The sequence below is a fragment of the Dermochelys coriacea genome, chromosome 1 (genome assembly GCF_009764565.3).
Source record: "Dermochelys coriacea isolate rDerCor1 chromosome 1, rDerCor1.pri.v4, whole genome shotgun sequence".
Classification (NCBI taxonomy): domain Eukaryota; kingdom Metazoa; phylum Chordata; order Testudines; family Dermochelyidae; genus Dermochelys; species Dermochelys coriacea.
In genome coordinates, this window is record NC_050068.2 from 122,803,887 (window position 1) to 122,827,519 (window position 23,633).

The following is a 23,633-nucleotide window of genomic DNA, read 5'->3' on the forward strand; positions in this document are numbered from 1 at the left end:
GATCATGGTGGGTGGGAGGTGTGGGGAGGGAGACAGAGGCACTGATTGGTGGGGCTACCGGCAGGCAGGAGGCGTTGCAGGGGGGCTGCTGACATATTAGTGTGGCTCTTTGGCAATGTACATTGGTAAATTCTGGGCTCAGGTTGGCTGCCCCGATCTAGTCTAACCTCCTCTACACAGGCCATATAATTTCAGCCAGTACTCCTGTAAAGCCTCTATTCTATATCCTCTGCACTAGAGCCATACACAAGAATCTACTTTCACTTCTAATCTTAAGTACATAATGCTTATGTTCCCATGGAGAAATCTGAAGAGTTGGTACCTGAGTGAACAGCCACCTTCTTCACTACATAATTACTGAGAGCTGTAATCTGTCGGGGAATAGGCACAGTTCCACTGGATAGGCCTAAACCAAGTCTTCCATTAGTGGCTTCTCCACAGGCATATACTTTGCCCTCTACAGTAACTAAAAGGAAAAAGGGTTTAAATTTCCATTAATAAAAAATTCACAAATGAGAATTTATTCCTACGTCTTAGAAAATAATTCTACTTTTATTTTGGAGCCGGGAAGGATGGGGGGGGGGGAAGGTCTGAAATGCAGAAACCTTCCACATAGTTATCATACCTGCAAAAAGGCTTTTGGATCCACCAGCTACCTGTACTACATTCAAGGCAGAAAGGGTTTCAGAGAATGAAGGAACCTTGATCTAGAGTGTTTGGAGAAAGAGAGAGAGATTATTGCATAAAATCAGATTCAAAAGTCTTACTTGTAAAAGGCAACCAGTTCTTTGTAGTGAAGTTCTAGTATGATAAACTGATTTATCTAATTTAATTAACCACTGGTTAATAAAATTTTATTTTTTAGCTTTTCAGTGACACTCACTACCCCATTATCTGGACACCTCACAGATAAACAATTAGTTAATTAACTGAAGCAGATCAAGTGCTTAAAGCAAGGGATGAGTGTGCTATATAAAACAGAGATAAATAAGTAACCACTACAAGGAAAAGGTGCAGTAGGATATACACTTTTTTTTTTAAACTATAATTTTCTTGAGTAAACAAACCCTAGTTGGACTCACAATAAATTAAACCCAAGCAAGTTCATTAAAATGTCAATGAGCACATCAAAAATCAACATATATGAGCACACTGGCAGAATTTATTTTCTCTGTATCCTTTAAATTACAGTTAATCCAAAAGTAAAGTTCCATAACAATATGGATTAGATACAATCAGAAAAACAGTGACAAAGTAACCTATACTTCGAAGTAACCTTCATTACAATTAAGTCTTTCGTCAGGCTGACTTTATATAAACAAATGCTCACACTTTTTCAAGTGTTCATTATTAACATATATTCAAGTTAGGAATATCTCCTTATTACTAAAATAAATATTTATTTACTGATATGCAGCTAAAACAAATCTTGTGTTACTAAAAAGACTTCTCCATTACAATTAGTGAAAAAAAATTTTTGAACGATAATTGATAAAACATAATGAAAGCTTGAGGGTTTGCATTTGGTTTTTGTTATGGCATCTTATTCTTACCAAAAAAAGAGATGCTGTTTACTTTTAAAAGGTTTCTGGCTTCTGAACCTTTAATGTTTATATATTTATTTTCCTACTAATTTTGCTCTTCTCTAGGGCTTGATCCAAAGCCCACCGAAGTCAAACAGAAAAATCCCATTGACTTCAATGGCAATTGGAATCAGGATCCAACTGAGAAAAAAAATCATTTCTCCCCCAAATTATATTTCTAAATTGATAAATTAATGTATCTGTGCACTTGCATCAGTGTCAACTATAATATGAGTAACTCTGGGAAATGCATTTGTTATTTAACTTTTTGCTTTGGAATGGACAGAGAATATAATACTTGTGATTTTTACAATCCTATATGGAACTGCAAACAAGTAGACCAATTTTTTTATTCTTATTTTAAAATAGGAGTGTTATTTTTACTCAACTGAATTTTCAAAGTAATGACATCTTAAAATGATTAAATAGGTTACACATTTCTCATGCTAAACCATACTGCAGACTCCCCCCCCTAAAAAAAACAAACAAACAGGTATGTAAAGGGAGAACGTGAGTGCCAGATTGAGAAGATGCACTTACTTGAAACTTCCACTCAAATAACTTTTCTCATTAAAATGGATTATACTAGTAAGGGTCAGGAAATCATTTTCTTTCTTTGGATCAATGAACCAGCACCACTGCAAAATTGTGAAAGTTTCCTGGTGTAGAAATAATTTGTACTGATCTACAAACTAAGCACCTCTGCAACAATCATTTCTATGGTACACAATTGCAAGTTATTGACTACTATGATCTTTCAGAGTTACAAGCATAATCTTCTACCCTTTGAAAGCTGGAGTTTCAAGTAAGAAGCTACCTGCTCCAAGAAAGCAGCTCTAAAAATCAAACTGGAACTGAAAATATAATTTTAAGATCCAATTTCTCAATCTGCCAGTGACAGACATTAGAATGCTTTTTTAGCCCTGGAAAGTCATTATGTCTAGTCCTGGAGGGGTTTGATAATGAACTTTAAAAACTTTGAATTCAGTGTCTGGTTTACGTACTTCATCAGAGATTTTTGATTTACACAAACACTTTTTCAACAAAGACGATACCTTGGAACCCTTTAGTCCTCCCAACTGATCTTTGTCATTCAGCCCCCAAACAAAAACTTTGGTTCTTATAGTAGCTGCTGATTCCAGCCCTGCCATCTTCTTCCTAACAAGACTGAGTACATTGAGAAGAAGAGAAAAATGTCATTTCCACAGCCTATATACTCTGACATTTGATAGACCTTGACTTGTGTTTTATATTTTAACCACCTATTTTACATTTTGAAATGTAAATATTCTCTTTGTGAAATTAAGTTCAGTGTAGCTTCACAGTTGTGATTTTCTGAGACCACTATGTTAACTTTTTACTTTACAGCTGTTATAAAAAGAAATGTTTTAATAATTTCCACAGTGAAAGTCCTTTAAAAGTGCAAGAGACCCACAGAACTTCAGGATTCTACATTATATATTGGACATATTATACAGTTAAAGCCACTACTCATCAGTAGGAATTTTAGCTGGTTTTAACAAATCAAAGCATTTTTCAGCATGAGGCGGCAAAATAAAAAACTATGAAAAAATTGTTCTCACTGTATACACACAGGAAAGACAAAAAGCATACATAAACTAATGTCTTCATTATAAAACTTGTTGAAACTAAAGCCTGGGTGTTTTCCTTTCTCTAGTACACAATAAAATAATTCAGTCGTTTGTCAGCACTGGCTGTGCAACTCATTCTTCTAGTTTAAGGTTAAGATAAGAAGTTTATTTTTCCTCCAGTTCCTTACCTCCCAGTGTTGGCTTTATCATCATCCTCTTCCTCATTATCGGAAGCAAGGAAAGGGACTGCAGCCAAATCTTCATCCTCTGCCCGGATACGCCCCAGTATGCTGAGACCATGTATTTTGCAATCTATTCCAGAGCTTCTGCACTGCTTTATAGCAATTTCAATATACCTGTGATACTAAAGAAGAAAGACGTAATTGCAATCTTTTGGGTCTATAAGTTCATGGAACATGGAGGATTTTAAGATTTTTGCATTGCTTAGTTCCATCCGTTTTAGAAGTTGATTCTGTAAGATAAATCAAAAGGTCCTAGTTTTCTGCCCTATTTAGGTTATAATTGAATTGATATGGATGTTCTCAGCATGCTGGAAGTTTGCTACTAGATTATTTCATTTCTGGGAATGATCTCACCTCCAATCTACCACTAAGTTTCTGCTCTTCTTCTTGCAGTACCTGGCCACAATCCAGATTTGTCTCCCTAGGCTCAGGAATAGCCACTCCGCTTCTGCCACCCAGCAGATGAGTACTTCCAACCACACCTTTGAAAAAAAACCTGGTATTGTCTGCTTGGTTTTGAGACATTTGCTTTTAAACTGAAAACCTATAATTTCACTGGTGTTTACTCGTAAGACTAGTAATTGTACACATGGACAATGATTATGCAAAAGTCAACTATGTGGTTAATTGTAAGCACCAACATATTGGGGAAAAAAATCAAATATAATAATGCAATAACCAAAGGTACACATGGGCACTTCTTATAGCAAGATACATTTCCAGTTTGACCATCTGAGAGCTTCTCCTAATTCACTTACCTCTATACAATCACTAAGAAGAGGCACTGTGGTGTCTGCAGGGTTAATGTTGATTGTCTTTAGCTCTATAAGGTTATTTAAAGAATTCCCACCTGTAGAACATTGAAATAAACTGATTTTAAAGGCTATGTACCAACATACTGAAATACCACTCCTATCTGAACACTTTACCAAATTAAATAATCAATATTTGATCATTTAAAAAAAAGTGTGTTTAAAAAACCCCCTACTTCTGAATACAGTTAAAATTCATGTACCTGAAACCACAACAAGAGAGGGCATGTAGCTGCTGTCTGCAGGATCAACTATCATCTTCAGTCTGTGGACAAGTACATCAGGGAAAATCTCTAAACGAATCCAGTGCTAGAAAATAAGTGGTCACACATTCAATGAAAATCCCCTTGACCACAAAATAAAAAATAGCTAACTTACTGTTATTTATCCACTATATTGACATTTCTTTTTCTATAATTCCCAAGAATTACAAACAATTGAGAAGAATAAATCTTAGCAAACAAACATCAGTATATTTAGAGTGGAACACACATTAAATATAAACTTTAAATGAACTGTATTTGTAGCATTGAGATGACAGGTGGTGCATAAAAAACATTACAAGATGAACTACAACCTTTTTTTTTTTAAACTGTGTGCCAGAGTTGGCATAGCATTCAGAAGTATGGCTTAAGCTTGCCTTTCCTTGTGAGCCAGAAGACTGCCAACATTGTTCACTGCCATCAATCAAATGTGAAGCCTGATTCACAGATGACGACACATTCAAATTCTTAACAATTCGTGACCAGTCATCCAGTAGCATTCCTCGCTGACTGCTATGATGTTTCTTCAGCTGTTTTCCAGAACGCCCACAAAATACTGGAGACTGACCTATTTAGTTCAAAAAGTTATACTATAAACCATGTATTGTTAAAGAAAATTACATGTAATAAAAAAATACTATGACAAGAGCAAACATTCAAATCAGACTTCAAAATAAATGCATAGTTATCAGATAGACTATTTAGCCCAAAACATATTTGGAAGTGAAGCATGAGGGTTTGGTCATGTTACTCCCATTAACAGGACACAACCTGAAGTGTAGTTCTTTTAAAAATGAATTTAAAATAGTTTCAAGCACTACACATATCCATGAGTCTTCATGCCCATTTTTGTGGTAATCACTTTTTTTCGATCTTCTCTGATGTTGTATATATGTTGTATGTATTTTGTATTTTCGACTTTCACAAAGCGAACCCTACTATAGTCCACTGAGGTGCGAACTTCACCAATGGGAGAAAGGATCTGAGAATCCCCTTCAAAATTCTGGTTGTTGTACAGTGCATGAAGATTGTAGAGTTATCCACTGGAGTATCAAAAGCACTGTCTGCTGCTAAATGAACTCTCAGGGAACTGAACACACAACCCAAAGACTTATGGGTAAGTAGATACTTTAAGATGGCACTGATTCCGGCGGAGTCCAGAGACAATTGCTTTGATGAGCCCAAGCAGAGAAATGCTTCCATTTAGATGAGTAACAGATTCTTGTAGACTTCTACTTTGGTTAAGAATGAATTGCACCCTCCTAGAACACAAGCCTTCTATCTCCGATGCCCATCCAAATACCAGGCTCTCAGTTGCAGCTGCCCTGAATTGGTGTGTGTGTGACCGTTAGAAGGTCTGGCAACATGGGGATGTTCTTGGATGGTCACACTGAGCTTCAATAGATCCATAAATCAGAACTGTCTTGGACAGTTGGGCGCACTCACAATGACTTTAGCTCTGTCTCTGAGGATCTTCCATACAACCAAAGGAATTGGAGGGAGGCACGCCCCAAGCGCCCCTTTCATAACATCAGGAGGGTATCTCCCAAAGAGTCTTTGCCCAGGACTGCTGAGGATCAGTACTGAGGAAGTTTTCTGTTCACCTGTGAGGCAAGAAGATCCCAGGCTGGCATTCCCCATTGAGCGAAGACATCGTTGACAACCAAACAGTGAATTACCCATTCATGACTTGGGTAAAAATATGTCTGCTTAGGTAGATTTTGCATCCCTGGTAAGTATGCAGCTGATATGATTATGCGATGTTTGATCCACCAATTCCAGAGGATGACTGCCTCTATGCACACAGAGAGAGATCTTGTTCTCCCTTGCTTGTTTATATTAATCACTATTGCCATATTGTTCAACATTATCTGAACGTGTTTGGATTGGATGAGTGGGAGGAAGGCACTGCAGGCCCCACATACTGCCCTGAGTTCTAGTAGGCTGATGTACATTCTGGACTCCCAGAATCCAGATGCCTTGTGCCATATGATTGCCCATGTGCACACCACAACCCAGTGGTAGGCACCAGTAACGATGGTTGCCTCAGTTGTTGGTGTGAGGAAAGGAATCCCTACCGAACCTTCTCCAGTTCAAGGCATAATTATTACCTTGTCCTTTATGGTGCTCTTCTCTTGTGGGTACACAGTGGGAAGCCAGACTTGTAGGCATTGTAGATGAAGTCTGTGTCACATGTGTGCATGAAGCCATGTGGCCCAGGAGGGAAAGAATTTCTAATTCAGTCCTGTGTCTAATAGTGAGCTGATGTACAAGAGTGCTCATGACCTGAAATCTATCAAGAGGCAGATGTGCTCTTGCTGTAGTCAAGTCTAACGTCACCCCTATGAAGTTCATGCACCTTGTGAAGGACAATGTGGATTTTTCGTAACTGAGGCAGACACTTAGGGTAGGTAAAAGACTGAGCAAAACATGGGTTGCTCTGTGGACTCTGAGTAGGAGTCGCCTGTGCGAAGACAGTTGCCAAGGCATGGAAAGACTAAATCCTTCTCTTCTCATTCAAGCAGCCACCACTGAAAAAACTTTTGTAAACGCCCTTGGTGCTGTGGCCAGACTAGAGGGGAGAACTCTGAATTGGTCATGGTCAAAGAGGAAACTGAGGAACGTTCAGTGGGCTGGGATGGACATCTATAGGAAAAAGTGTCTCTTTCATGATGAGACAAAAGCCATGTGCCCTCCTCTAACAAGGGAATTACTGAAACCACAGATGATATGCAGAATTTTACTTATTGGATAAACTTGTTTAAGTGAAGTAGATGGAGAATTGATTTCCATCCTCCATTCCTCTTGGGGATTAAGAAGGAGAACAGAATCCCATGGTGTTGAATTGAAACCTTTCCTATGTCTCCCGTGAGGAGCAGGAAGTTCACCTCCTGTTGTAAAATCTCCTTCTGACAGTGATCTCTGAAGAGGAACCAAAAAGGGGGTTTGTTGGCCGGAGTTACAACCCTGGATAAACTCTAATTAGTTTATTAGTCTGTGGTTAGGGCCTTCCAGTTTTTGGAAAATTGGGTAAGACTTCCGCCAAACATCTGAATAAAGAAATTAAAAGGCAACAATAAAGGGACATGGGTCTTGACAATCCCATCAAAAAAAACTCTTCACCTCCAAGGTTAAAGTACGAAGCGGCGGTGGATGTTGCAGAGGCTGGGTTCCTGGGTCTATATATCCTCTGTCTTTTGCATGGTGGCTCCTGAGGACATTGATGATATAGGCACTGAGGTAGCACCTAAAGACTGCACTCAAGCCTCTGAGATGGTAGTGGTTTTGGGGCAGCTTCCACTTACTACTTCTGAAAAATATAGTGTACCTTCTCCATCCACACAAAGGATACATAGATGCTGATTCCCTCTATATTATGGTTCTGTACTAGCTCCCATCACCATAGTAACCAATTGCTTCTTCGAAGAGGTACTTTGAAGAACTGAGGTCACCTTCTCTCAACTGGTTCCCCATAAGGGAACTAGTTCAGGGAAGTCAGATCCCTCTGGGGGCCTTGTCTTTTAATGAGCTACCCGTCCTTTCATGTCCATTGGACATTAGTGATTATCAACAGAGAATCTGCTTTAGCTACCTCCACATCGACACTAGGCCTGGAAATGTGAAGGACGAAAAAATCATGTCATTAAACATTAAGGTCTGGCTGACCTGAGAATCTGCAACACTTCAGAAACGGGTGGGAGGAAGGAGAAAGGCAAAGTCAAATGATATGAGATCAGACTGAATCTGGGGGAAGGGGAGAGAAGAAAAATCTAAAAAGAAAGAACTCATTGTAGATCCCAGTAGTAATATTAATCAGGAACAGAGGAGCTCAGAAGTGCTCTGTGTGCCTATTCCTACTTCAGAAGCAAAATATTTTAGTGGATTACCAGCAGACTGGTCACTGGAAGGGGTGTTCTTGCTTCTCAGACCACTGAATAGTCTCCAGACCATGCAGAGGAATAACCTCCACCCATTTTCAAGGTCAAAATCTTGTTCTAGAGCAATTAAGGGCTGAGCTGGCATGCTCCTTTTGAAGAGGAACTGCAAAAAACCTAGGCGCACTATCTTCATATGATGGCATGAAGGAGCTATAGATGTGTTTGGATTGGCAGTGAAGGGCAGTAAAATAAAGTCATTATTTCATTTTATTCCCACTAGTTGCAAACCCAATTCTGACATAACAGGGAGTAACTAACTGTCACTTGACACTACTTTAAATATCATTTAACACACAAATATGAGCCATTTAAAATGTTTTTACTCAAGATCCTATTAAAATTAATCATCCAGAATTACCCACAGAAAAGCTTAAAGGGGCATTCTGATTCATTCAATATAAAACTGCAACATATGGTCCTAATTTGTATCAAACAACTCATTTCCTAGTAAGCTAGTTACAATGTTAAACTTCTTAATGTAATTAAATTAAGCCTAAAAACATGATTTCAAGAGGTATTTAATGCATTTTAAATTAATGTTAACAATTTCTAATTTTGAAATATACCTGGTTCATTTATTCTGCCAAAAGTATGCCGAGTGTTATGCTTTCTGGTTTTGAAACAGGTTTCACAAAAGTCAAAGTCATCACAGTTTCTACATTTGAACCTAGGCCCATTGATAGGAAACATCTGACAGCCATCACACCTGATTTTAACAAAGAGACAATTAATATGGTCAATCTGAAAAAATTATAAAATACAATATATTGTTACATAGATTCTCATGGCACAGAATTTATTGTAACAGCATTCATGAATGAAGAAGTTTCTTTTTTCCTTCCCTCCACTGTCCCTTTAGCTGGTGGAAAAACTGAACACAGTTTTCTATTATACTTACCTAAGAAATTTCAGTTATGATAGTAAAGTTATATGCCAAGTGCTTCAAGAAATGATAGAAATGAAAACTAACTTACGTGACCCCTGGATGAATGCTGGGGACCAATTCCATTTCTGACAATAAACCAGTCCAGTGAGATTGCTGAGGGAAGTCTACGATGACATCTTTTCCATTGGCACTAAAAGCTGTGACAAAACATGCAGAGACAGATAATTTTGTGAAAATAGCTAAAAAATTAATTAGAAATGGCTACAATCTACTTGCCAAAATAGCTTTTTATAAGCGATTCCTTCTAGGAGGTTAGGATTTATTTCTGCATTTATTAATTAATTATTAATTAATAGGATTTATTAATGCATCTTTATTCCAATGGAATCATCTGTCTAGTCACAGCAATCAAAAAATAAAAATCATTTAAATGTTTTGCCAGCTTTTACTTATTTAACATTTGCACTGTGGTCTAGCTTTGTTCCTTCACGACATTATTTTAAACAATATTTGTGTTATCTATTTTTCCTAATGCACACTTTAACTTGAACAGTTTAGAAATTTTATGAGCCTATCAAAGAATATCAGGAAAGACAAAACACGACTATGCTTGGAAGGATTAAATTTATATCAGTAAACATCAATTTCACTGTACACATACAAACCAGCAAAAAAAATTATTTCCATCAATAATCAAAATATACTGCATAATGACAGGTTTCAGAGTAGCAGCCGTATTAGTCTGTATTCGCAAAAAGAAAAGGAGTACTTGTGGCACCTTAGAGACTAAAATTTATTAGAGCATAAGCTTTTGTGAGCTACAGCTTCATGCATCCGATGAAGTGAGCTGTAGCTCACGAAAGCTTATGCTCTAATAAATTTGTTAGTCTCCAAGGTGCCACAAGTACTCCTTTTCTTTTTGCAAAATATACTGATAGGCAAAGAAAGAAAAATGCTTGAGAACTTAAGAGTTTGATTTAAGGATATTTACTTTGTCTATTTTGACGTGATGTTGACAATTTGTGTTTTAATGGTTATAAAACTAACATTTTGAATCTCAAAAATCTATTCTCATTAAATATTTGTCTGACCTCAAAATTTCCCGCATCTGAAAACTTGATAAAGATGCTTAAATTTATAAAAAACTTTGCCACAACTGTGAAAAATTTAAATAGATAAAATCAAAAAATTTCTTTAACACAGTGATATCCATTGAAATTATATTAAAGAACACCAACAAATTCTGTCTAGCCACTATTATGATATTAGTTATATCTTATCCCTTCATATAATCCAACCCTCCTATCTGTTGACTCTCTATCATGTTGTCATCCACTTCTATAGGCAGAAGTTAGAGAAGATCTAGCTCCTATTTTCAACTTTTCCCATAATGAGAAGTCCTGCTTAAAGAGAAAAAATATTTCTGGTTCAATATGAAGGAAGCTGTACAGAGGTTTCTAAATAACTCAAGAATCAGCTGTGACAATATGAGGAATCTATCTATATACAACTTATAAATTCTGGCTGATGTTAGTTATGAAGTTGTTGCATCATGGAATATGTCTACGTGGATATGGAACCTGCCAATTGCTGACGGGGGCTGAAGGACACCTCTGCTAGACCAGGGACAGTAGTTGGTCATTAAACTTTAAATGGTTGCCTATTCAGGTGAAAACATCTTAGGAACAATGGGTTGGCTGAAGTTGGGAGAAGGTAGTTCCTCCAACTCCAGATGCAGGGAGGAGAGTGGAAAATCACAAGCAGCAGAAAAAAAAAGTCGTTGATAGGGGGACAAACTCAAAAGGACTCAGACAAAGGAAACTTTGGGAATGAGACAGGGGCATGCTTCTATAACAGTGATATCCTGTTTACCTGTGAGGACCAGCCAAGGTCAGAGAAAGCTAGTTGATGCGTGGAGGAAGAGAGACTCCATGGATTCTGAAGAAAAGCGATGAGCTGCAGGAGAAGGACCCCGCACACCCCAGAGGGCTCTGCCCAAGCCCAAAGAAATGGAAGTTACTTTACCTGAAACTGGAGGTTCTTTGAGATGCGTGGCCCCTATTTGTATTCCATTTGTGGGTACACATGCGTACCATATGCCTGTGTCTAGAATTTTCTGCAATTAGCATCCGTTGTCCTGCATGCGCGTCATAGTTCTCCTCATGCTCCCAACCAAAGGCATAAAGGGCAGTGTGTGCCAATGCCTCTCCAGTTTTGCGTATTTACCACAGTTCAAACAATCTGCAGCAGAGGGTCAGTAGTGGAATACAGATCGGGACCACACGTCTTGAAGAAACTCTAGTTACAGGTGAGTAACTTGCCCTCTAGTGGAACGAGCCCTCAATCTACTCCTGGGGGAATTCTGTGCCATTGCGCATGCAGAATTTGCAAAGAAATTAATGATTTTTTGCACAGAATTTCCTTTTCCCCCCACAGAAATGGACTGAAGAGTTGCTGGCTGCCACTAGGGGCTGCTGTACCCAGCAGAACCCAGCTCACAAGTAGAAGACACTGCTGGGAGGAGCTGGAGAGTTCCCAGCAGGTGCAGTTCTCAGCACACCCTGGCATGCAGAAATCTCCGTACTAGCCTGGGACCTAGTATCAGGCACTCTCTCCCTCTGGATCCCTGGGCTCTGAGGGGGGTGGGGGAACGCAGCGAGGGTCTCGGGGGGAAGGAGTGTGAGCATCTGGGCTGGGGAGGGCCGCAGTGGGCATCTGGGCTAGGGGGCATCCCGCAGCTGGGCTCTGAGGGTTAGGGGGTAGAGAACGGGTGCAATTGTCTGGCCTAGAGGGTGCCCTGCAGCTGGGCTCTGGGGGCAGAGGGTTTAGATGTCTGGCCCCCCTGCTGGGCTCTGGGGGGGAGGGGGTACGGAAATGGGTTGTCATAAGGGTTTCCTTAACTCTCTATTCATGGAAGAATTTTTTTGTCTCTGTATGTTTACAGACATCGTTGCTGACAGATATTTTGAAACAAGTTACCAAAATAATTGAAACTGGCGTGATTATAGTGTTATTTTGACAAATAAAATGTGCAAAATTTTTAATTTTTTGGTGCGGAATTCCCCCAGGAGTACCTCAACCCCTCCGGAGCGAGAATACAAGCTAGTTGGTAATAGAGTAATACAACCCGAGACCCATTCTGAAGTCTCTGCATCAGTACAGCTTAACCCCTTGATCGCTCTACTATGGACACAAATAGTTTAGGTGTTTTCCTAGCATTCTTTGTAGATAAAAGGCAAAATCCTCCGGACGTCCAGAGAATGCAGCTCTCTCTCTTCAGCTGAGGCATGTGAGTTTGGAAAAAATACGGGTAAGTGGATTACCTGACTGATATGAAAAACTATTTTAGGAATCAATTTAGAGTGGAGTCATAATGAGAACTTTTCTTCATAGAAGGTAGTATATGGTGAGTCAGCCATGAGTGCTTCCAGCTAGCTGACTCTACTGGCTGACATTAGAGCTATTAGAAAGGCCACCTTCACAAACAGATACGTCAGAGCATGTGATTAGAGGGAAGTTTAGTGAGAAACGACAGACCAAAACTGAGGTCCCAGTCAGATGTGAACTTCAAAAGGTGGAAAGCATCTGAGAATGCCCCTCAGAAACCTAGTTGTGTCAGGATGAGTAAACATTGTATCCACTGGAGAATGGAAAGTGCAGATAGCTGCTAAATGCACATACAGAGAACTGATCATGAAATCTTAAGACTTAAGAGGCAAGTACGTACTCTAAGTTAGCAGAGCAACAAGTTGCATTGCTGAGCCCAAGAGAAGAAACACTTTCATTTTGCTGAGTAACAGCTTCTCGTAGAGTCTTTTCTGCTTTGGTTAATAATGGACTGCACTGTTTTGAAACATGAGAACTATTTCCGAAGCCCATCCAAATACCAGGCTATGAGTTGCAGTGGCCTCAGTTGGGATGCCTGAAACTGCCCCTATGCTGTGTTAGATGGTCTGGCAATACAGGGTGTTCATGGGTGGTTGAACTGAAACTTTCAGCAGAACTGTAAACCAGAAAGATCTTGACCAGTTGGATGCAATCATGATGACTGAAGCTCTGTCCTGGCAGATCTTCAATAGAACTTGTGGCATCAATGGAATGAGGGGGAATATATACCCCGGAGACCCTTCCATGACATGAGCATCAAATTATGACTCCCATTCATGATTTGCAGAAGAATGTCTGCTAAGGAGTTTTGCGCCTCTGATAAATATGCTGCTGCTAAGGTTATGATGGTAGATGCATGAATTTCACAAGGTGACCGTCTCTGTACACGGACGGAAATATCTTGCTCCTCCCAGCTTGTTTATATAAAATACCATTTTTATGTTGTCTGACATTATTTGGACATGTCTGGATCAGATGAGTGGGAGGGAGGTGTTGGAGGTTAGATGGACCACCCAGAGTTCTAGTAAATTGATGTGCATTATGGAATCCCACAGGGTCCAAACACCTTGTGCCATATGATCACTCATGTGAGCCAACCCAAGAGGGAGGTGTAGCGAATGATGTTCGCCTCAGGAGTCTGTGTGAAGAAATGGATCCCTACCCTTTCTTCTTCTTCTTCCACCGAACCCTTTTTGCACCAGACGAGAGTCTAATACTCTGAGTTGCGGAACTGCAACTTTGCCATTTATGTTGTCCTTCTTTGGTGGAATACATGGAGAGAAACCGGTCTGGTAGGCAACAAAGATTAAGCCTGGCAAAAGGTGTCGTGTGTGCATGAGGCCAAGTGGTCGAGGAGGGAAAGGTAAATTCTGATTGATGTTCTGGGTCTGAAAGTGACCTGATGTATGAGAGCACTCAGGGCCTGAAACCTCTTGCTGTGCTCGAGTCCAATGTCTCGTGGTTGTCAATGTGAATTTTTCATGATTGATCCAGACACCTGCAGAAGGCTGAGCAGAACACTGGTTGCCCACTGGACTTTCTCATAGGAATTGCCCATCAGATGCCAGTCATTCCCCACCCTCATGAATTCTGGCGGGGAAAAAAGTAGCAGATGATGCAACTGGCAGAAATATGAATCTCACCCAGGCAATAGAGGCAACATTGATATTCATCACTCACCCAAAAGGAGGAGGGCAGGAAATAAGAGTTTTTGAATCCCAAGACTCTGGATATAATTCAAGACTGCTCAGGGGAAAAAGTCCCCAGGTGGGGAAGAAAATGGAGGAAGCACCAGCTAACTATACTGTGCTAGACTATACTACAAAAAAAACTAACTATATACGATAGCTTACAGCAATGATGCAGTATAAAAAAAGGGAGCCAAAGACACCCAAGATTCTGACTCAAACCATAAAGCAGTAAGAAGGAACTGGAGATGTATTGGCCTGCACCACCTTTTATGTCCTCAGTTTAGAGCACAAGGAGAGCTATGCTGCATGCGTGAGCCAACAGACACTGGTTGCAAAAAAATTCTGGACTCAGGCACACGGGTATCCCAAGCGTGGAATACCCACAGGGACCATCACTCAAAGAACTCTGACGTAGATGAAGAAACAGATAGGAAAATGTGTATAATTGTGTTTATTATTTCGTCTAGATCTGGGTATCGCTCATGAGGCCAAGTTAAGAGTAATGGTGTTTAGAATCCTGTGCAAAATCCTACCTGTATGTGTGTCTATTCGCTTTCACTGTCACATGCCCATGAAGAGTTAAATACTGAGCACCCACATGACATGAGTTCTGGCTGTGTGTTCTAAAGCTCTGAGGAGTCAGCACGAGTTCCAAGAGCTAGGTAGTTGGACCAGAGGATCTCGTTTCTCAGAAGAGGTGCTAGACGAAGGATTGCACCCTGAGAGAGCCTGCTTTGAGACCCCAACCAAGGGCAGTGCCTTGACTCTGTTCATGTTTCAAAATTGCACAGGTCCTACCCAAGTGGGCTCCAAACACAACAGCCTAGTGAGTGTCCACAGCAGGGGAAGCTCTACTACGACTGAGTGTGATACACCCCCACACACCAGTTCTAATGTGTAAAAGTACCTTTGAGAATGCAGATCAAAGTATTAACAAAAAGGGGACAGAAGAGCATTTGTGTTCCCAGCTCACACTGGGCAACAACAACAAAAAGTCTTTATAGTCTCTTTAATCATTATAGTCTTCCACAGCTGCTGCTGTGCCAAAAGTTTCTCTTCCTTTCACTTTATAAAGCAAGAATAATATCCATATAGTTTAAAATGTGTGGTGTTTTTTTTTTTGTTTTTTTTTTCCATTTTTGGAAGTCTACGTTACCTTTTACAACCCCCACGCTCCTGTGAGTAACAGATCCCCATTTGTATTTGGGTGTAGTAACTGAGGTTTTCACATGCACTTTGTCACCAATCTTAATGTGAGAAGGAGAACTCTGCGGTGGGAATCCTAGAAAAGTTTAAAAAATAAGCATGTTATTTTTTAAGCTTGCATTCTCCTTTGGCATACTGTACAGATAGTTACTAGACCAGTGGGACGCACCCTCCAAATGTTGGGGGGAGGGAGGAGTTGACATACTGCAGGGCCCGGGCCAGCCCCAACCAGGGGTGGGGAAGGAGTGCCACCCAGTCCTGCTCTGCTGCCTGACCAGTCAGACCCCAGCTGCAGTTCCATTCCACCCCCAGCCCAGCTCCACTCCCAGCCACAGCTCCACCTCCAGCCAAAACCCAGCTCCGGCCCCTGCTGCACGCCGCCTCCTATCCAGTTCCGGCCCCAGCCCAGCTCCATGCCCCCCCTGCTCTGCCTCCATTCCCTCTCCACCCCCAGGCCAGCGCCACCTCTAGCCCCAGGTCCTTCCCCATATCCAGTTCTGCTCCTCCCTCAGCCCAAGCTACTTTGCTGAGCCAACTGTGAAGTAATGGAGTGAGGACACGGACAGATTCCATTGCTGGTAAGGGGAGGCCCAAGAGGGAAAGTTTGGGCACCGCTGTACTAAACAGCAGTTAACGAATATTCAACTCACCTATAAGCTCAACGTGGATATATCTGACCCAATAAGTGCCACCCTTTTGTTGCCAATCACATTGCACATTAAGGTCATGTAGTCCATCTCGATCCAATTTAATAACTTTACCTACATCTCCTTCACAAACTTCCTCATAGGTCCTGCAACATCTAACCATCATCCCCACCTAGATAAAACAGGATCATAAAATCCCATAAAGCTTGCAGTTAAAGGAGCTCTTAGAGAAAAGTTACATTCCACACAGCTTTCACCACCATGCTTACCTGAATGTTCTCTCTCACATACACAGCATAATCATCATTACTTAAGAAATCAGCTCGTTTCTTATAAGTTTGGCTCTCTGTAACAACAGCACCACTAGACTGTAAAAGAACACACACAACAAACAGGGACATTTTAAAAGTGCGTAGTTGCTTTCAGTGGAGAGAAATAAGCACATTAGCAGGGACAGTGAAGATAAAGAACAAGGAACTCTGTGAATCAACTCACTAAAGGGCTAGCATTTACAGTCTGCTGCACTTGAGACTATGGCTTAGTACCCAGAATAACTGGACAAGCTGAGTAATAGCAAGTTTCCAGGACTCCTGAAGCAAGCCAAAGAGTTACTATTACAAAAACTACTCAAAAAGAAAAAAAAAGGGGGGGGGGGGAAGAGGAGGAGGAGGAGGAGCAAACAAAGCTTTTAAATTTAAATCACCTACTAAATCTTGATGATACAGAACTATAAACTTGCTCAGGTTATCAATTTGGATAATTTACCACTAAATTCAGGGCTTTTCTTCTTCCCGAATAGTATGCATCCTTTCCTATTGTGATTATGAAATCAATCACATGCCAGTACATCTTAGACATAGGAATCTGAGGACACCAAGAATACTGCAGATATTCCTCTTGACTGCTATTTACTGATATAACCTCTGATACACAGATTTAGGTTTCCTGAAAGCGTGTAGAAAAATAGTGCAATTCATATTCAGAACTGCTACGGGTGACATTGTTAGTTTGATAGGCTGCTTTATTGTCTTTGCCTTTGAAAGCCATAGTTTTTATAAACAAAAAAATTAAGCGATTTCACTTGTGGCTTTCAGTGTCATTCAAGTCATGCTTTGAGTAGCCAAAGTATCATACTTTTATTTTTCAAATCACTGGGGTAGGAGAAGGAGAGACACTTTAAAAATGTCTAAACTTCAAACTCAGTCAAGGTTGATGTAGTTTCCAAAAAAGGCTAAACAGAATTTTTGAAATCATTCCTGAAGCCTGAACTATCCGACACACTAGCAAAGTGTGTTGTCTATTGTAAAAATTCAAAGGTATAGTCTCCTATGAGAAACATCTAACCAGTAATTATGGTCTCCAATTCAGTATTGAAGAAAAAAGCCAAGTGAAATGCTATAGACGCAGGTCTTTCAAAACTTAAAACTGTTGATGAACAGATTTGATGGGGGTAGCATGACACCCTTTGTAATTTGTAGGTGAAGGATATAATTACATCTTGAAATCTATGTATCATGTTTTTTTAATCCATTAATTTTTTATTTTTAATCTATTTTGGAATGACTAAATACTTACAACAGGACAAGCAGCCTCAGCTTCTTCCACATCTTCTACCATCTCCTCATCTGAATATTCATCAGATACAGTATCAGCATCTGAGAGATCAGTAATCTGGACATCAGGGTGATCCAAGAGCCAACCAACCAAGGCTTCCACTCCTAGCAGAGAAAATAATAAGCCAACCAAATTAATATGGGCTTCCTTTGGTATGTCATACAGAGGTTTAAATTCTCTGTACTAGTAGCATTTTAGTCTGTTACTTTCCCTTCTTCCCCATAACATTATTAATGGTAACTATGTAAAATACCTGGTAATCCAGAAGCACTTCCGGAGGTTCCTGAAAGCGACTTCAGTGCAAATTCAATATTTTTCCTAGGAAATCCCATTTCCATAAGCTGAACTACAATAGGGAGGGGTGGAACGGGAGATTGCTTGCGTTTCTTCACTTTTGCGGGTCGGATATGCTGCACTGTAACAGGTGTTGTGGCCTCACTGGAGCTACAGTCTTCAAACAGTGGAGTGGAAGGATGTGTGGACTCCACAGCTAGATATTGGCACACTGCCAAAGCAGCAGCCTAAATGAAGACAAGTAAACACACACAAGTCTAGGTAGAACTAGCAATCTATATGTACTGTACATCAGTAAATGTTCAGCTTCATTTACATAATCTTTGAAAAATGAGAAGAGTATAAAGTAATAGTCATCAATGGGAATTTGAGTGCTCAGTAGAAAGTGTCAAATGATGAAAGAACACTGACTGTACCTCAAGCTCTTGTTTATCAAATATTGCTTTCACAGGTGATGGCTGGGTAGCAGCTGTCAGAAGCTGCTGTAAGAGGATCATGGGAGGTTGAGGTCCTTCAGGAGACATATCTCCTATGTCAGGGGATGCAACTGCTCCATCCTCTGAAATAAATGAATTTTAGTCAATAAAATTACAATTAATATAAGCAAAAAGAAAAAGAGTACTTGTGGCACCTTAGAGACTAACAAATTTATTAGAGCATAAGCTTTCGTGAGCTACAGCTCACTTCATCGAATGCATCCGATGAAGTGAGCTGTAGCTCACGAAAGCTTATGCTCTAATAAATTTGTTAGTCTCTAAGGTGCCACAAGTACTCCTTTTCTTTTTGCGAATACAGACTAACACGGCTGCTACTCTGAAACCAATTAATATAAGGTAAATTATGCTGAGTTAAAGTGTCTTGTGGATCAAACATACAAAGGAATGATGTCCACCACATTCCATCTCAAATTTAGAAGGGAGCATGTGCAGTACAGCACATTTTCGGAACACAAGCCTCAAAAGAGCTAAATTTCTAGTCAAACTAGTTTTACTACCATATCTAGAGCTAGTCTGGCAGAAGCCACTTGGCATAGCGGGCACACACTATTAAGCTTGAATTCTTATCTTACCAGACCTGACATTATTACAAAAGGAAGCATACTACGCTCTTGGGGAACACTTGGTACAGTTCTTGAGTTCTCCCCCTCTAACTGATGCTGACAGCATGTTTGATAGGCTCTGGATGGAGCCCTCTCTCTGCCTAACAAGAGGGAGTCATTAAAAGAATAGTCTATGACCCCAGAGATCACCACTCCTCCAAAAGAGTGCACTTCATTTTGACTGACTAGGTTTGGATTCTGTACTTTTGAAGGACATTTTATTTTGAAGACTAATAATCAACAAAATGTTAAATACTGAAAAGCATGTGGCTGACAGGACAACTAATTCATCTTGTTATAATAAAAAGCTGTACCTGTGGGAATCGATCCAGCCTCTTGTACAGCTGGTTGAGATAAGATCTGCCTTAATTTATCCTGGTGAGAAAGCAGAGCTCGACCTGCTTTCAGTATGTACAGTTTTAACTGTTGGCATCTCAGCAGATCCAAATCCACTTGACCTATCAAAAACATTAAATGGCCATTAACCAGAAAGCAACAGCACTCAAAGTAACAAAGGCAAACATTTATTTTTACAATCTGATGATCCCATCACAAAAATACATTTTTAGTACCAACCGTTATGAATGGTAAGCTCAAACAAGATGAAAGGACTAAAATATAAAGTGCATCATCATAAGAAACCCACACTGGATCTACTCCAGATGTCAATACTAAGATAGTGCCTCTCAGCTGTCATGCACTTTGTTGATTTAAGGTTTGTCTACACAAACAGTTAGTGGTGGCAATGTGGGGTGCTATTCTACAGTGCACTAGCATACTGGGCACCAACACTTTGTGTAGATGTCGCAACCATGCACTGATGTATGGCTAATGTGCTGTAGGAAACTTTTAGCGCACAGTAGCAGGACACACACAAACAGCTGGTGAATGGCATGCTATCATGTAGATTTACACCACAGCTTGACATGCACTAAGTCACGCACACCTCTTAAAATGCAACAGGTAAGAGCAAATTAGATAGATATCAGATACATCAACTATTTTCAGACAACTCAATATGCAACAAAGACTCCAGCCTCAAACTACATTTACATCATAGATGGCAGCCATTCTTCAAGCCAAGATACAAACTGGATTCCCTGTACAGTGCATCAATGCGCTTCCTTGCGTACTTGCATGTGCTTCTCCTACGACTCTTACCACCACTTACCCCAAAGCGGAACATGTGCCTTCATATATTATTTCCTACTCAATTCTGACCAAGTAGAAAAGAACTTTCCACAGAACTTCTGTACCTTCCTAATATCTATTTAATGTTAGCAGTATTTTCCAGAGAAGGGCCAACATATGATAAACAGGAAACTGTACCTGAAAGACCCTGGTTGGGAGACTTCATTCTGTGTTTTTCTATTTTACTTCCGGCCAAGTTTACCAGCTGAGCCCAGACAGACAACATGGGTTCAGTGAATGGCAAGTTGTTCACATTAAAAGCCACCACTGGAAGCTAAAAGAACCAAAAGGTTAAGCATTTTTCAAATCTTTAGAAATTCATAAAAACATATTGATTGTTTATATTTTAAGAGGATAACTAGTGTTTATTTTATTGCTCTTGAACTGGAACAATTGAAGAGGACTTCGGTCTCTAAAAACACTAAGAAAATAAAGGAGCTGCTAGGACTGTAGTAGAGGGATCTGAGCATCACCGGCAGAAAGGAAAAGCAGGATAGCATGAGCGTCAACTGCAACCCCTGCAACAGACTGGGACTTTAAATGCACAGGAGCCTCTTATGCTGTGACTTCAGAAGGCAAAAAAAAAAAAAAAAAAAAAAAAAAAAAAAAAAAAAAAAAAAAGGTGTGTTAACGCAAGGCAAAATCCTAGCGAAGACAAGGCAGTTTCTAGTTTTCACACTAATTAGCAGATAAGACTATGGTGTATCCTAGTCTTTATCTCAACTCACTTATTAACATGAAAGCTACAAGCTGCCTTGTCTTCACTAGGATTTAACCCTGAGTTTGCACACCTTTTTAACTAGTGAAGACAGCTAAACTGAGTTAATATATTTTTTTCTAATGAAGATAAAGCCCTGCAAAGACATGCATGAAGACTGCCTTGATTTGCATATGAGCATGACTAAAATGCACAATTGTGGGACTAGCAGATGTATATTCCCTGGACAATAATTTTTATACCACACATCCTACTCTTGGTCAGACTAGCCTATTTCTCCTTTGTAAAACAGAGCCAAGTTACGTTTCTTTTTTCACAAAAAAGATAATTTTCACACTTTCTGTAATATTAAAGTCCGGTTTTACTTACTGGTTTTAGTTGACTTAAGGGGCATACTCTACATGTTCGCATGTCATAGAATTGAACAGTGATTTTTCCTTTTGGTGTGATGCGTGTCACTGTGCCTTCTCCAAATTCCTCATGAACGACTTGTCCACCCAATCTCAAGCGACTGTCTATTCCGCCAATCACTGCTAGTACAGCCATTAAGCCTCCCACCTCTGGATTCTCAGAATCAGTGAAGTAGTCTTCTAAAACAGCCTGATAAAGAATAGTAAAATTAACTGTAGGGAGAAAACTAGTACTTTTATCTACTTCAATAAAAAAAATAATTTATATAGTCATCAATCCAGTTGAAAGTTGTAATACAAAAAATAATTTTACATACAAGAGTTTTAAAATTAAGCTTTAACATTGTTAAAATAGTTTTAATATTTAAAACATTAAAAATTAACACTTCTATAGAAAAATGAGCTAATTTTAAAACGTGGAAACTACCCCTTCTGACTGTTTTCCTGCAAAGATGTGGGTGATGGAGGTTAGTTGAGAGTTGATGTACTTGTTTATGAGTCCATTCCACTGGCTTAGTGAATGAAGTGTCCTCAGCAGTGCCACTATCTCTTCTGCCAAAGTACTGCTGTGAGTTGCCGTTAGAGATGCTTGAGGCCTGGCCTTCCTCCTCCTCAGAGTAGATTCTGAAAAGAAATAGCAGAATCTCAGCAGCTGATTTAAGATAGGAAAAACAAATTAAACCATTAAGGAAAAAATTGCTCTACCTCTGAGTAGCGGGATATCTGAAGAGCAAGTACTAAGTAGGCTGCCTAAGAAACCAAATAGTTTTTCCACAAGAAATTTCATGTCTCTTGATCTTTCAGTTTTGTCCCAGGATGGAAGTACTGATTTTAATAAATGCACAGCAAGGATCTAAAAGTAGATATTAGAATTAGTGTTATTTCATTTCAAGTCATTTCAGCAAATAAGTTCTATAGGATCAGGGGTCTAAAACAAGGGCATTTGAATTAGAAATATCTATATGGAAATGAAAGACCTAACTATTAGCCATCTTTTGTGCTCTTCCCTACAATTTTGGTTGCTGAAACTTAACGGTCCATAGCTACCTAGTTATTTTCTCGCTTGTTTGCCCATTTATCAATATTAAGAGGAACTGCTAATTTAATACTAGTAGTAGTTGTATTTAACATAGGGTTCCCCACCCTCCAGGATTGTCCCGGAGACTCCAGGAATTGAAGATTAATCTTTAATTAAAGACTGCCATGGGATGAAACTTCCAGGAATATGTCCAATCAAAACTGGCAATCCTAATTTAACACTGCCCAGCATCAAAGCACACAGGGCTCCTCAATAGAGCAATACATAGATTGGCAAAAAGTAAGATCACCCTCATAAGACTTGAGAACAAAGTAGTATCAGAACAGGAATTAAAGTAATGGGGAAAGAGATGTGGTTTAGATTCCAAATATAAAAACCAACAGCAGACATACTAATACACACTTTTGGGTGAATTAGTTTACACCCTAACTCTATCCCAGTGAAGCCACAGGAGCCTAACAATGTAAGATGTAATGTTATCAGAGTGCAAACAGCAGCCAGAACAATGCTTGAGGAGCTTTTCGCATATAGCCAATGCTTAGTATCACTGTCTCTCAATTTAGCAAATAAATATGCATCTGCATTTTAAGTTGGAAATTGGTTTTCTTTCTGGGAATGAACTCCCCAAGTCCAATACAAGTAGGTTGCATCTTTCTTTCAATATACATCTAGGACAGCACAGGTATGTCTTCAGAGTCCAGGACTCCAGAGTTTTGTCACCATTCTCCCAGCCCCCTCCATGATCCCAGGTCAGATGGGGAGGTATGATGGTTACTTATTAATCTTGACTATTCTCCAGTCAACAAGGACAGCCTTGTCTTCTGGGCCCTGGACACTAAGAGAAGACCGATCCACCCTCACAGAGGTGTCTCTAGATAAGTTTTGAATCATGCATATAAAAACACTGGTCCACCACAAGCTATCCACACTGATCACCTTTCCCTGGAAGAATGTTGTCTGCAGTCATGGAGCCAATGCATGAAAGATCTCTTTCTGCAGCTCCCAAGAGGATCCCCTCACA

At 39.8% G+C, this 23,633-nt stretch overlaps 1 protein-coding gene across 6 annotated transcripts in view; it reads right to left on the reverse strand.

Moving 5' to 3' along the window:
- Positions 1-23,633, reverse strand: part of HERC2 (HECT and RLD domain containing E3 ubiquitin protein ligase 2) — a 216,607-nt gene that overhangs the window by 74,299 nt on the left and 118,675 nt on the right. For all 6 annotated transcript variants that reach the window (XR_006274540.1, XM_038384377.2, XM_038384283.2 and 3 more), the window contains exons 40-59: positions 22,279-22,426; positions 22,001-22,197; positions 21,533-21,763; positions 20,584-20,719; positions 19,569-19,712; positions 18,572-18,714; positions 18,115-18,382; positions 17,823-17,965; positions 16,517-16,615; positions 16,251-16,419; positions 15,551-15,676; positions 9,405-9,513; positions 8,997-9,136; positions 4,870-5,060; positions 4,433-4,538; positions 4,176-4,267; positions 3,364-3,539; positions 2,639-2,750; positions 626-707; positions 323-466 (exon numbers count right to left, since the gene is read on the reverse strand). Coding sequence is in view for 5 of the 6 variants with exons in the window: in XM_038384377.2 (XP_038240305.1) it covers positions 323-466; positions 626-707; positions 2,639-2,750; positions 3,364-3,539; positions 4,176-4,267; positions 4,433-4,538; positions 4,870-5,060; positions 8,997-9,136; positions 9,405-9,513; positions 15,551-15,676; positions 16,251-16,419; positions 16,517-16,615; positions 17,823-17,965; positions 18,115-18,382; positions 18,572-18,714; positions 19,569-19,712; positions 20,584-20,719; positions 21,533-21,763; positions 22,001-22,197; positions 22,279-22,426 (2,956 nt within the window). In the remaining variant the exon portion in view is untranslated. The remainder of the gene's footprint in view (positions 1-322; positions 467-625; positions 708-2,638; positions 2,751-3,363; positions 3,540-4,175; positions 4,268-4,432; positions 4,539-4,869; positions 5,061-8,996; positions 9,137-9,404; positions 9,514-15,550; positions 15,677-16,250; positions 16,420-16,516; positions 16,616-17,822; positions 17,966-18,114; positions 18,383-18,571; positions 18,715-19,568; positions 19,713-20,583; positions 20,720-21,532; positions 21,764-22,000; positions 22,198-22,278; positions 22,427-23,633) is intronic.